Source organism: Coenobita brevimanus, chromosome 93 (genome assembly GCF_032717465.1).
Source record: "Coenobita brevimanus isolate Jiangsu-jjx chromosome 93, ASM3271746v2, whole genome shotgun sequence".
NCBI classification, from domain to species: domain Eukaryota; kingdom Metazoa; phylum Arthropoda; class Malacostraca; order Decapoda; family Coenobitidae; genus Coenobita; species Coenobita brevimanus.
The window spans coordinates 29,237,106-29,251,714 of NC_137046.1; the positions used below are offsets into that span (position 1 = coordinate 29,237,106).

Here is a 14,609-nt window from a genome sequence, read left to right on the forward strand (position 1 = left end):
CAGGAACATTACTGGCGCCAACACTGAGCCTTGAGGGACTCCACTTGTTACTTCCTCCATCCAGACATCTTTTCCTTTATTACTGTCCTCATTTGTCTGTCTCTCAAAAAGTCTCTCATCCATTCCAGAAGTTTCCCCTTTAGTCCTCCTATATATTCTAGTTTCCACATTAGTCTCTTATGAGGTACCTTGTCAAAGGCCTTCTAAGTCTAAGTACACACAATCCACCCAACCATCTCTCTCCTGTACCACATCAACGCTTCTTGAGTAAAAGCTCAACCAGTTTGAAACACATGACCTTCCACTTCTGAATCCAAACTGACATTCAGCCAAAATATTCATCTCTTCCAGATATTTTATCCATCTGTCTTTCAGGATTCTCTCACACAATTTTGCGACCATGCTGGTTAGAGACACTGGTCTATAATTCAGGGGTTCTTCCCTGTTTCCTCCCTTGTAAATTGGTACCACATTTGCCCTCTTCCATTCTTTTTGGCACTTTCCCCTCTTCCAGTGAGCATACAATTAAGCTGTGAATTTTATCCGCCAGTTGTTCTCTGCATTCCTTCAGTACCCAATTAGAAATTCCATCAGGTCCTGGGGCTTTCCTTACATCTTGAGTTTCCAGTAATTTATACACTTCCTGCACCTCCACTTTTATATCTTTCATCACCGGAACATTTCTAATCACTCCCTCCCCTTCCACAAGCTCCTTTTCTTTAGTGAAAACTGACTGGAAACGTTTGTTCATTATTTCTGCTTGCATTGCCGCATCATTAAAGACCTCTCCATCTACTTTCAGCTTGGTGATTCCTTCCTTTTGTTTCAGTTTGCCATTAACAAATCTATAAAACAGTTTGGGTGCATCCTTGCATTTGTCAATTATACCTTTTTCAAAATTCCTTTCTTCTTCCCTACGTATTCTTGTGTATTCGTTTCTTGTTCTTTTATATTCTTCCTTTGTTCTGTCGTTACCTCTCTTTCTCCAATTGTTCCACGCCTTATCTCTCTCTTTTTTGGCTATCATACACCTTCTATTAAACCACTCTTTTTTTCCTGTTTTCTTTCCCTCTTACTCTTGGTACAAATTTTTCCACTCCCAAATTATAGAGGTCTAGAAAGATATCCCACGTCCTCTGTATCTCTCTTGTTTCTCTGAATTTTCTCCAATCCGCATTTTCAAAAAAGTTTCTCAGTCCTGTAAAATTTGCTTTCCCAAAGTTGTATCTTCCCTGTCTATGAAGCCTCGCCTCTTGGCTCGACGTTTCCTATTAACATCTGGAACTCAATGACCACGTGATCACTTTTTCCAAAGGACAGAGATATTCCAATGATTCTATTACATCAGGTTCTTTGGTGAACAGTAAATCTAACCTTGCTGGTGTGTCCTCACCTCGAAACCGTGTCTCTTCTTTTACCCACTGCGTCATCACATTATTCATTATTATATTTAATAACATAGTACCCCACGAATCCTCGCCGCCTCCCGGAAGTACCATTCCTCCCAGTTCACCTCTTTACAATTAAAGTCACCCACCAAAATTATATTATTGCTTTTCTCAATTATTTTTTGCAAGTAGCTAGCCATATCTGACAACATCTCATGGTATTCGTCATCCTTCCATGCTCTCGTCTTTGGGGGAACATACACACTACCGCCATATCTCTCTTAACATTCTCTCCAGTTTCTAATTTCATATGTATCACTTCAGCCCTGCCTTCTCCCATTTCCACAGTATCTACATTTATGTTGTTCTTCACTGCTATCATCACTCCTCCTCCCTTTTTTTTCTTTTCTGTCTTTTCTCCACAGTTTGTATTTACCATCTCCCAAATGAACATCAATATCTTCTCTTAATTTGGTCTCTACAAAGCACATGACATCAGGTTCATGTTCTCTCAAGAAATCATTAATTTCGATCCTTGTCGATATGAAACCATCAACATTAGTATATATCACCTTCAAATTATTTTTGACATTATAAATACCCTCTTCTCTCCTACTCTCTGTCCGTACCACTTCCTCAACTTCTGATCTTTCACAAACATCCCCCCTAATTTCCTTCACTTCTATTTCCTTAAATACCATTTCCTTACTTTCATATCCAATACTCTCCAAAAAAAAGTATTACGTTCTTCCTCTGTCCTCTTATCATTTTTTTCCTTTACTTCTTCTTTTAATGATTTTAAAGCTTCTCTTTCTTCTTCATTCAGATCTTTTCTTATTATAATATTTTCCATCCCCGCCTCTTTGCTTAATTTCCAGGTCACTTTAAGTATCTCATTTATTACACTTTCTGATGTATACTTGACTCTCATTGGTCTTGTTTCCCCTTTCTTATAAGGCCCTATCCTCCTTACTTCCTCAATTTCTTTTACCCACTTGTTTCCTTCGGGGTCAATCTTGCCTAATATTCCTCTCACCATGTTCGTGTCTCTCTCGAGTCTTGCGAACCTAACCTTTTCTTCCTCTTCCCTGTTTCCAAATACTATCACACATCTGTTCCTTTCTACAGTTTCTCTCACTATTTTCTCTTTTTTTCTTCAGTATTTTCACTACATTTTCTTCCATTTCTTTCTTGTTCATTTCCCTTTCTTCCTGGATGATCTCTCTTAAGCTGACCACTTCTTTCTGTTCTTCCTCTACGTGTGCCCACTTTGCCTTGTGTTCTTCTAGTACATTACTCACCTTCTCCGTTTTATTAGTACTCTCTTCAAGTTTCCTCCTCAGTTCAACATTTTCCTGCTTCAAATTCTTAATCTCTTCATTGGCTGTTTCATTGGACTGGATTAGACTCTGTATGGTGGTTTCCGTATTTCCTGACACATCCTTTATCACTAGATTCTCTACTTTTTTTTCGAGTTCACTAATCCTCATAATTAATGTTTTCACCAGGTCCATGACATTAGTATTAGCATCAAATCCTTGAAATTCCATTCCCTCATTGTTTACATTTTCGGCCATCTTTAACGTACCGATCAAGTACCTAAACAGCTGTTACCAATAAGCCACAAACATTCATGTATACTATTGCCAACAAATCTTTACATTTTTGGTAGTCTACCAACTTTCATTATTTTAAATTTAAAGAAAGACCCTAGGAGGCAGGACAGACAAAATTCCTGAAACTACTCAAGGTCAGGAGCGATGCCTGGGACGTCCTCTGTGTGTGTGTGTGTGTGTGTGTGTGTGTGTGTGTGTGTGTGTGTGTGTGTGTGTGTGTGTGTGTGTGAGAGAGAGAGAGAGAGAGAGAGAGAGAGAGAGAGAGAGAGAGAGAGAGAGAGAGAGAGAGAGATCAGAAAAATGTCTACCTATCTCTGCTTTCTCCCCAAAAAGGAGAGTAGCCAAGACTGGACAACACACTCCCAATTTACTCATCAACATACACACACACATTACTCATAACTTAGCTCCAAGGGGAGGTGGGACGAATCCTCACCGCACCACACCGCATGAGGGTCAACTGCACAGAGCAATCAGCAACATCCACAGCAGGGCCCAACAGCAGAGCTGGTTTACCCCTGCCACATCATAACTGACCCATCCCCTTACCCACACCTGACCTGATCAGCTCAGACCAAATGAGGGAGAATATACAGTACCCTCAGGACCGCGTCACCATTTATTCATTCACAATTTCTCTCCAGTCATCCCTATCATGCCCAGCCACTCTTCCTAGCTCTACAGACATCCCTCTCGCTCTCTTCACACTGTCCATCCATCCTATTTGTGGTCTTCCTTTCAGCCTTACACCTCTCACTTCTGAACCAGTTATCTTTTTCACCAATCGCTCTTCACCCATTCCCACCACATGCCCAAACCATCACAACACTCTCTGTTCAACTCGTTCAGCCATCTCCCGCATAACTCCATTGCTCCTTTGCACTTCATCATTTCTCACTCAATCCATATGCGTCACTCCACATATACTCCTCAGACACTTTACCACTATTACATTCAAAATCTTCCTCTCTGCTACACCCATATTCCATGTTTCAGCCCCATATAATGCAGTTGGTACCACTACACCCTCATACAGCCTTCTCTTAACATCCATTCTAAGCGAATGACATCTAAACACTTTTTTCATTTCTCCCACCTTTCCTGCTTCATTCATTCTAAACTTCACCTCTACATCTATTCTTCCATCAACAAGAACATGTGACCCTAAATACTTAAAACTACCTCCTCAGGCAACCCATCATTCAGAACTACATTTATTATCCTACCATTTACCAGACTTGTACACCTCATCACTTTACTCTTGTTCTCATTTATTCTCAACTTCCTCCTTTCACACACCCTTCAAAACTCCTCTACCAAATGTCTCAATCCCTCTTCCGAATCAGCCACCAGTACAGTATCATCCACAAACAGCAGCTGATTCAAATTCCATACTCTACCATCAGCTTTCACCAAACTCAAATGTCCACCTAACATTCTCACATTCATCTCCCTTACAACACCAAAAAAATGTCAAAATGGAGAAAAAACCAAGGGTTGATGGTATGTGTGACAAAATACTGAAATGTGGAGACTGAGCAGACAAGACACCAACAACCCTGGAGGAGTCGCCATGTTTTATGAAGCACATTTATGTCAAGACAGCTATCTGGGTCTAGGCTGATTCCTACCATTACTACATGAAATGCCTGAGTGGTCAATAAAGGATCCCACAGTCCAAAACACTGATGAATATGTGATACAAAATTACAGCTAGAAATCAAATGGAGACCCTGATGATAAAGAATACAAAATACAGTATTATTAAACAAGTATGACCTGACCTGGTACTTGATGCGGTGGAGATCACTAGCTTCCAAGTACTCTGATGAAGCATACCCCCACAGATCCTGTCTCACTCGTTGATGAAGCTCTTCTGCAAAGGCCTCAGCCAGACGGTCTGCTAGTGCCTTCACCAGGATTACATTGTAGTCATCAAATTCTGCCTCAAACCTGTATAAGTGAAAACAACTACTTAAAATTATATCATCATCATCATATAATCCTGTGTTGCCCCATGCAGAGCATAGGAGCCCGGGACTAGGCAAGTTGGTCCTGAATTTAAGATGAGAGAGACCAGCCTCATTCATCCCTGAGTGGCATTACGTGAGCAATAAACCCCAACCACTTCTTGGTTATAAACCAACACAGGCTCAGTCCACCTGGAGTGTCTTACTTACCCACTAAACCTCCAGGCACCAAAGTTTGGTTATATGGTTACCACCCAGCATGGTAAATAGTTTCTTGGTGTAGGGGAAACCATTTAGCTCGTCACTCAGAGCAGAGTCACCTGTAGACAGAAAGAAGAGGAAAGAAAGAAGGAAAAGAGGACATAAGAAGATGGAGGGAAGAAAGGAATGGGCAACTGCCCAAGAGCAGCACTACATCAAGTGAGTGGTAAGATATAAACTAAACAATACTGCATTTAACTTTTTTTTTTTTTTTTTTTTGGCAGTACAGATGAAGGAAAAACAAATGAATAAAACAATAATCCATACACCAGATTACAGGTGCTCTCCATTCATAAAAAATCCGTAACAGCTGGACTTGAACAGCTGCAGGTTGAAGTTTGGGGGGAACAACTCTGGGGAAGCGAGTTCCAAAGAGATGCAGTTCGGGAAATAAAAGATTTCTGATAGGTGGAAGTTCTGCAATATGGCAGTGTGATAGACTAGTCAGGAGTGCTGCCAGATGCCCACGTAGCACAGTGGAAGACATGGAGAGGTGGCACAGTGGATGTAACTTCATCTGAGCATTTGCCATAAAATTATCTGTAAAATAATGCAAGGGAGGCAACATTCCTTCTTACCTGTAAGGGAGGTAGTTTATTTGTAATAGCAGGCTTATTTATAATTCTAACAGCTTTGTTCTGAATTTTGTCTAGTTGTTTTAGTGCAACCTCTCCACATCCATTCTACAAGGGTGAGCAATATTCCAACTGTGAGCACAAATGACTCTTATAAACTATTGCCAACTGCTCATCAGTGAAGAAGCTACAAACTATGGACAATAATCCAAGTTTCTCTGAGGAGGTCTTAGCAAGCGATCTAACATGACAGGTCCAACTGAGGAGATTGTTCAGTGAAGCACTGAGAATTTTAACACTTTAGGAGAAGGAATATTAGTAGCTTATACGAATCTGGCATTATCTGTCTATTACAGTCGCGGCACATGACTCTGATGTTGTCATTGTTGTACCCTGGCAACCTACCATTCAAAATGGCATCCCATTTCATTTACAATATGAGACAAGTGATTTGTGTATAATATGTTTGTGTATAATAATATTTGCGTATAATATATTCGTGTATGATATGATATGAAATCGGATGCACTTTTGATGGTAGGTTGCCAGCATACGATAATGACAACCTCAAAGTCGTGCGCTGCGACTATAGTAATGGTATATACAGTATTTGGTCTTACTAGCACCATATGAGACAAGGTTATTTTGTCCCCATTCAGTGATCCTAGATAAGTTTTGATTTATGGAGATGGCTGTACTGAGTTGTGAGTTAGAGATATTTAAACTCTGTGAATGATATTCACAGAAGAAAAATGTGCAGCATGTGATGTGGTGTGTGGGATGAAGAGAAGACGAAGGGGGGGTGCAAGGAACAGCGTGATTGAATGAAGAGGTGAGACAGGCTGTGGCACAAAAGAAGAAAGCATACAATGAATGGATGAGAAATAGGGGCGTGGAAGAAGTTGAGAGGCGGAAGAGAGAGTTATATGTAGAAAGAAAGAGAGAGGTAAAAAGATTAGTAAGAGAGAGTAAGAAGAGAGTGGATGAGGAATTTGGAAGGAATTTGAGTGTAAAGTGGAGGGACTGTAAGAAAATATTCTGGAAAGAGGTGAAGAGAGTAAGACAGGGTGGAAGTGATGTTAGCAGGGAAGCGAAAGATAAAAATGGTAGATTACTAGTGGAGAAGGGAGAAAAGGTGAGCAGATGGAGAGAACACTTTAAGGAATTGTGATGTGAGTAGAAGTGGCTGGGGAATGGCTGGAAGAAGGAGGGTGGTGAGAAGACAGGAAGAAATCAGTAGGATAGAAGTTGTGGAAGCAACGAAGAAAGTTAAATTGGGGAAAGCCCCAGGAATTGATGAAGTGTGTGGTGAAATGCTGAAGCATGGGGGAGAGATAGTAGTAGAATGAATGTGGAAGATGTGCAGATTGGCCTGGGAGGAAGGTAGAGTCCCGGAGGACTGGAAGTCAGGTATAATTATTCCCTTGTACAAAAGGAAAAGGGGAAAAAAAAGTGTGTGGTAATCATAGGGGCATTTGTCATCTTAGTATAATAGGAAAGGTGTATGGTAGGATACTTACTGACAGAGTTAGGGAAATAACAGAGGAATTAGCTGGAGTAGAACAGGGAGGCTTTAGGAAGGGAAGAGGTTGTGTAGATCAGATATTCATTCTTAGATCTTTAGTGGAAAAGTTTCTAGAGAAGGGAAAGAAGTTGTATGCAGCCTTCATGGATTTGGAGAAAGCATATGACAGGGTGGATAGACAAGGATTCGTTTTCGTTTTCATTTTTAAAGGCTCCAACATGCTTGCATGTGTCGGCCTTGGTCACCTAATGGCGGCTCTCCACGCTGCACGATCCATTGCAGCCTCCCTGTTCTGTCCCTTAACCCTAAAGTACGGTATTAAGAATATATGAAGTAGATGGGAAGTTGTTGAATGCTGTGAAGAGTATGTATGATGGTGCTAAGGCTGCAGTGCGTGTGGATGGTGAACTGAGTGAATTTTTCTCTTTGAAGGTTGGGTTGAAACAGGGATGTGTCATGTCTCCATGGTTGTTCAATCTGCACATGGATGGGGTAATAAAAGAGGTACAAGGTAGGGTAGTGGGTGTTGGAGTGGCCCTGGTGAGAGAGGATAGTGTTTGGAAACACCCTGTACTGTTGTTTGCAGATGATACTGTGTTGTTGAGTGAAGACGAAGGTGAGCTGCAAGGCTTGGTGGATGAGTTTGGGAGAGTGTGTAAGAAATGGAATCTAGAGGTGAATGTAGGGAAGAGTAAAGTCATGGTCTTTGAGAGAGGTGAAGTCAGTGAATGTACAGCGAGGTTGGATGGTGAGAAATTGGAAAATGTGAGTACATTTAAGTACTTGGGTAGTGTGATGAGTAGGGTTGCAGGTTTGGAGGGTGAAGTGCTTGAAAGGGTACAGCAGGGAAGAAAGGTTGCTGGTTCCTTGAAAGCAGTGATAAGAAACAGGGAAGTCAGCATGGAAGTGAAAAAGTTACTACATGACAGTATTGTGATACCAACTCTAACATATGGAAGTGAAGCTTGGACGTTGTTGGAAGGGCACAAGTCAAGAGTGAGAGCAGTGGAAATTAGTTATTTAAGAGGAGCCTGTGGAGTCACATGGAGAGACAGGCTGACAAATGAGGATATAAAGGAGCGTTGTGGTGTGGATGTGGATGCGATAGGAAGCGTTAGAAGGAATACACTGAGATGGTTTGGCCATGTGGAGAGGATGGAGGGTGAAAGACTGACGAAGAGAGTGTATGTGAGTGAGGTGGAGGGGGGGAGAGGGAGGGGTGGCCGAGGATGAGATGGAGGGATTGGGTGGAGAGGTATATGAGAGAGGGGGGTGTGAGTTGGGAGCAAGGCAGTGAAATGGCGGGGGACAGGGCGACGTGGAGGCGATTTGTTTATGGCCACCCCGAACGGGATTGAGGCGTCTAGCAATATATAGATATATAGAATGGGTGTTTAAGTGTGAATGAACTATGAAGTGTTGAGTCATCGGCATATGAATGGATGGGATTATGGGTGACAGATAAGAGATCATTAATACAAATTAGGAATAGAATTGGAGCAAGAACTACTCCTTGTGGCAAGCCAGCATTAACTGAATGGAAACCGGAATATACATTATCTACTTCTACCTTTCTGTCGCTGAGATATGAGGAAATCAGAGGAACAAAAGGCGTTAGTCCGTAGCAGGGGAGTTTAGATAGCAGGGATTGGTGCCACACTCTGTCAAAAGCTTTAGAAATATCAAGGGTTATTGCAAGAGTTTCTCCATGTTGGTCAATTGTCTGACGGATGGTGTGAGTCAGGAGATTAAAAGTATATACTGTATATCAATGGTAGATCTTTCATGACAAAAATGATATTATCACTAATTAAGCTGTTGGATTCAAGATGTTTAACTATGTGCTTATTCATTACATTTTCAAATACTTTATCAAGAGATGTGATTGCTATTGGTCTGTAATTAGAGGAGTTAATGGAACTTCCTTTCTTAGGAATTGGGTGGATATTGGCTTCTATCCAAGAATTAGGGAATGAAGAAGGATGTATGCATTGTCTGAATAATTTAGCTAAAACAGAAGCAAGTTCTGGGGAGCACTTTTTCAAAACAATTGCAGAAATTCCATCTGGGCATGGAGCTTTGTTGGTATGTAAATTGTCTAGCATGGATTTTAAGAATATAGTCCATATTTTAAGAGAAGCAATTTCAGGGGAGTCAAGCTCTAGTGCTGGGATGTTCTGGTTGACTTCCTCTAACGTAAAATCTCTGGCAATTGTACTGGCAAGGATATTCGCTTTACCACATGGGTCATTTGTAATGTCTCCGTTTGAAGATTTTAGTGGGGAATGGGTAATGACTTGTTAAAATTACTGAAAGAATTGAGAGTTGACCAGAATAATCTATTGTGATTAGGATTGTTTTGTAGTTTGGATGCTTAGTTGTGAAGAAAGTTTGATTTAGCGAGATTTATTACTGCTTTTGCATGGTTTCTAGCAATATTAAACTGACTGAGTGATTCAGATGTTTTTAATTTTAAGTAGCTGATGACTTTTGGGCTGTTGCTCTGGCACAACTGCTATCAAACCATTTTGGGGGGTCCGATCTTTTAGTGAACTGTTGTCTTGGTATGAACAATTCCATACCAGCTTGTATTAACCCCTAATACGCGGCCAATGGACAGCCGACCCCCCCCGGGTGGCGGCGTTCGATCGTGGTCTGAGTACCTGTAGGAAAATATTAGCCAAAAATCAGAGATTAACCCTAGAACATTATACTTGGTATGGCGACAGTACTTACATTCAGCTTTCTCCAGAGACAGGTGTTGAGCCTTCATGGACTACCAAAGGACTTGTGGAGACTTGCAAAGTTGGGTAACAAAATCTTCACTTTCACACCTCCAGCAACCTGGTTTCCCCTCTACCACAGCCTCATTCTGTCACAGTAAACTTTATACTACTACGTACAGGTAGTTTGGAATCCGTATTTGTACAATACGCACTGAAAATAAGTCTAAAATCAACGAAGCGTACGGCCGACATGCAGCGCGGCGGCGGTCTTCCCGTCACTCAACAAACATTTCCATTTTCACAGCTAAAAACACGTATACTACATTATTTTCAATCATATTACTTCCCAAAAGATCACTGCAGCGCGCTTTTTATTCTGCCTTACACCCGTCACTTTATTCTCGTTCCTGTCAGCCGCTCGCACTGACTCGGAAGAGCTAGAACTCGCCATAATGTCACTTTGAAAGCCTGCGGTAAACTGACGCTAAACAGGGGCAAACCGTGTGAAAAAAAGCTAGTGTTACAACTGGGGAAACAAGCGTTTCCTATTAGCATAAACTGCTTGTGAGAGGAGAGTGCAGATTTACAGTTCTGAGCAGTCAGAGCGCTGCCATGTATCACAGCCAGGCTGGCCGGGCCGTGGTGGGGGGGGGATGCGATACTCGGCAACAATGGAGGTCAGTAGTACAAAGGTAAAGTATGCTAATTGTAGCTAAAGGGTGGTGGTACTGATAGACAATACCAGCTGGAACATCCTTGTCCGCGTTTATTCAAAATTAACTCGAATCGCAAATGCGACGCTCCGCTGTTACGTCCTTTTCAGCGAGCGTCGCAAACGCGACGCCCCGCGTTTTAGGGGTTAAGTCATTAATGTGGGACTGGGTAGAACTGATGTTACTAAAGAAAAATGACTGCCATGGAATGTCAGCAAGAAAATTTCTGAAACCATCTCAGTCTGCCCAATCAAAGTGCCGCTGGGTCACCAAGACAGGTTCAGAACGGGGAAGTTTGGAGGAGCCGACTAATGAAGTTTTGATGAGATTGTGGTCGGAAGATCAAAGTGGTGACAGTACTTCTGTACAGATCTGGATTATTTGTAGGGCATTATGGTCAGGGTTACCTGGTATTCTGGTTGGCTGCTTTGCCAACTGCGTGAGATTAAAGGATTCTGCAAACAACTCGCACTCTAGACCAGCATCATCAGTCCTGACAGAATCCGATAACCATTCTACATTATGTACATTAAAATCACCCAAAATGGTAACTTCAGTGCTAAGGGTGGGTTAAGGTTAAACTGTGTGGATATGGAGTCATATACACTGGGTTCTGAAGAAGCATTGGAGAAGCGAAAGACTACACAGATATATTTGGCAATATTTATATGATTTGTGCTCACCATCCCCTCACTCGATGTAGTGCTGCTCTGGATGGCTGCTTTTTCCTCTCTCCCCTCTTTCCTTCCTTCCTCTTATGTCATTCTTTCCTTCATTCTTTCCTCTTCCTTCTGTCTACAGGTGATTCTACACTGAGTAACAAGCCAAATGGTTTTCTGTACACCAGGAAACCATTTCCTATGCTGCGTGGTAACCATATAACCAAACTATGGTGCCTGGTGGTTTAGTGGGTACGGTAATTACGGCGCTTCAACCAGATTAAGCTCGTGTCAGTTCGTATACAAGGGGTGGTTGGAGTTTATTGCTCATAGAATCCACTCAGAGATGAGTAAGGCTGGTCACTCTCAACCTAAATGTCAGGACCAACTTGCCTAGCCCCAGGCTGCTATGCTCCTCATAAGGCAACGTAGGATTGGATGATGGAAGGATGAATGGATATATAATTTAATTTATACAGTGAATAATCAAAATTAGTTGAAGTGATGTTCAAAACAGTGTCAACTGCAAATGCAGATCTGATATAACAACAGATGCCTAACATATAAAGTGGGTCCTCATTTTATGCATGTAATGTCACAATCTACTGCCATGTCATCAAACACCCCAAGTTAATGGTCCCAATGTAACCAACATTTTGAAAGACGTGTATCACAATAATCAATGAACTTCCCTGAACATAAATAAAATATTACCTTTCTGTACACGAATGCCAGAATGCACAAAGATACATCCATCCTGTGATGATGTACTGTTTTCAGACAAACTGGAAAAATTAAACACCGATATGGGATTGCCATATGCCTGTATTGATGTTTTGCTTCATGGCTTCTTCAGAATCCAATTGTAAAGTATTTATAACAATGCCTGTATATATAGCAATGGAAGATGGGGGTGGGGGTGCAGGTGAAGGTACTGGTAGGGAAGCTGAGAGAGGTGAGGCAAAGTGACATCGTGAAGTCTCAGGTGTGGTGTGGATTGGGAGAGGGTGGGAGGAAGGGAAGAGAGAGAGAACTGCTTGCTTTTCCTGGCTACCCTACTCATCAAGACTGACTCTGAACTGGCCTTTAAAATATACAGAAAAACAACATGCAAGAATGATGACAAATTAATATTAATATATGATCAAGAAAAGTGTTCTGACAGGTTTTTATCTAAGAGCTCTATGAATTTGAAGAGAGGAGTATTTGGAGAAGTTGCTATACATATGTGAGACATTCACTGAGTTTAAGTATCCCATACCAATAATATTCAGTGTTAGAAAATATCCCAGGAGTATCCATGAACACGCAGCTATCAAGAGGCCCAGTGATGTGACGTGAACAGTCCTGCCTACTAACACTACCAGCAATAACATGCACATATTATAAGAAATTCAGGAACTGAGGAAGTCTATAAGACATCGCAAAACAAAAGATGCCAAGAGCACAGCAAAGTCAGGGATTTACAGTACTCCATTCCATGTGCAATGTGTGAAAAGGTATACCGTAATAGATGAAACAGGATGTTATTTAGAAGTCTGCGTAAAGAAACGCAATAATGTGATAAACACCACCAATAATGCATGTGTAATACACAGACTAAATACAGATCACGTACTGATATGGGACTGCACAAAATAATGTAAACAAAAGGAGACTTGAAGAAATGGACATGTCCTGAGGTACCTGTAATAGTATGATCTAATACCATTGTACAGAATGCTGGGTTTTATGATCTGGTAAATTCTATGGCCAAATATACTGTCAATAGTAAAACTTCCTCACGTTATCCCCTACACTCTGGACCTTACCCATCTTTCTACTCTGTCTCTATCTTTCCCTCTTCCAATCACACCCCTCTCCTCCTCTGTCCCTCCATCCCTCCCCTTACTTGCACAAAACCTGAGCCCTCCCGACATCACCTCACCTCACCTCTCTCTGCCTCTACCAACCCCTTACTTCCACCCACTGCCACTACCAACCCCTTACTTCCACCCACTGCCACTACCAACCCCTTACTTCCACCCACTGCCACTACCAACCCCTTACTTCCACCCACTGCCACTACCAACCCCTTACTTCCACCCACCACCCCGATCTCCCCATTGTTATATAAAACAGGCAGTGTTGTATGTACTCTGCAGTCATGAGGTAAAATGTCAATACACTGGTGTTTCATCATCATCATCATCCAGACGTCCATTCCCACCCTAGGGCAGGGTGAGGAGTAGCAACGTCAAGACAGCCTAAGTCTGCCCAATCCAATGGGCCACGCTTCCATTCACACATCATTCAAGTCTCCAGAATCCTGGCGCTGTCTGATACGCCAAAAACATTCATCACATTCTGTAGTTTCACATAAAAGTACCCAATAGAGTTAATCCAGATGGTCACATTAAAATGGGGTGCCAAATCCCTGATTATGCACTTCTTCTCACAACAATTATCCAGCCAGCTCGATCTCTTGTCAGTCCCCTAGCATCACTGACTTCCACATCTCTCTTCCTCACACACTCATCCACCATATCCTTCCACCTTCTCCTTGGCTTAACTCGCCTCCTCCCTCCTTCAAATTCGCTCAGATATACCTTTTTCACCACTCCGTTGTTATCCAGTCTCTCCACATGACCATACCATCTCAGTACACTCTCTTCGATTCTGGTCCCCACAGACTTCCTCACTCCACACTTTTCATGAATCATATTATTTCGTATCCTATCCACTCTCTGTACTTCACATACATTCCGCAGCAGTCCCATCTCCACTGCTCTCACTCTTGATTTTTCATTTTCATGCCACACCATAGTCTCACATCCATATGTCAAAGATGGCACTAACACTCCTTCATGTAAGCCTCGTGCACCTGCACCACTCAGGCCTCTATTTCATATCAAGGCCTTCATAGCACCAGCTACTTTCCTTCCTTGTGTCACTCTACTTTCCACTTCTTTTGCACATTTTCCTCTCTTTTCTATCACTGTACCCAGGTATTTGAACTCTCTCACCAAGTCCACTCTCTCTCCATTCAGTGTAACATCACACAGGGATTCACCTTCTCTCTCAATAACCATCACTTAACTCTCTTCTACATTTACTTTCAAGGCTCAACACTCACAGACATTAGCAAAACACTGCACTAGTCTACCAAGTTCTTGTGCAGTACACCATGTCCTCCA

General features: G+C 41.9%; 1 protein-coding gene across 2 annotated transcripts in view; it reads right to left on the reverse strand.

Annotated features, from left to right (window-relative positions):
- LOC145412627 (methionine synthase-like) overlaps nucleotides 1–14,609 on the reverse strand; it is a 419,211-nt gene that overhangs the window by 19,730 nt on the left and 384,872 nt on the right. For both annotated transcript variants that reach the window (XM_080282544.1, XM_080282543.1), the window contains one exon: nucleotides 4,789–4,957. In XM_080282544.1, the coding sequence (XP_080138670.1) occupies nucleotides 4,789–4,957 (169 nt within the window). The remainder of the gene's footprint in view (nucleotides 1–4,788; nucleotides 4,958–14,609) is intronic.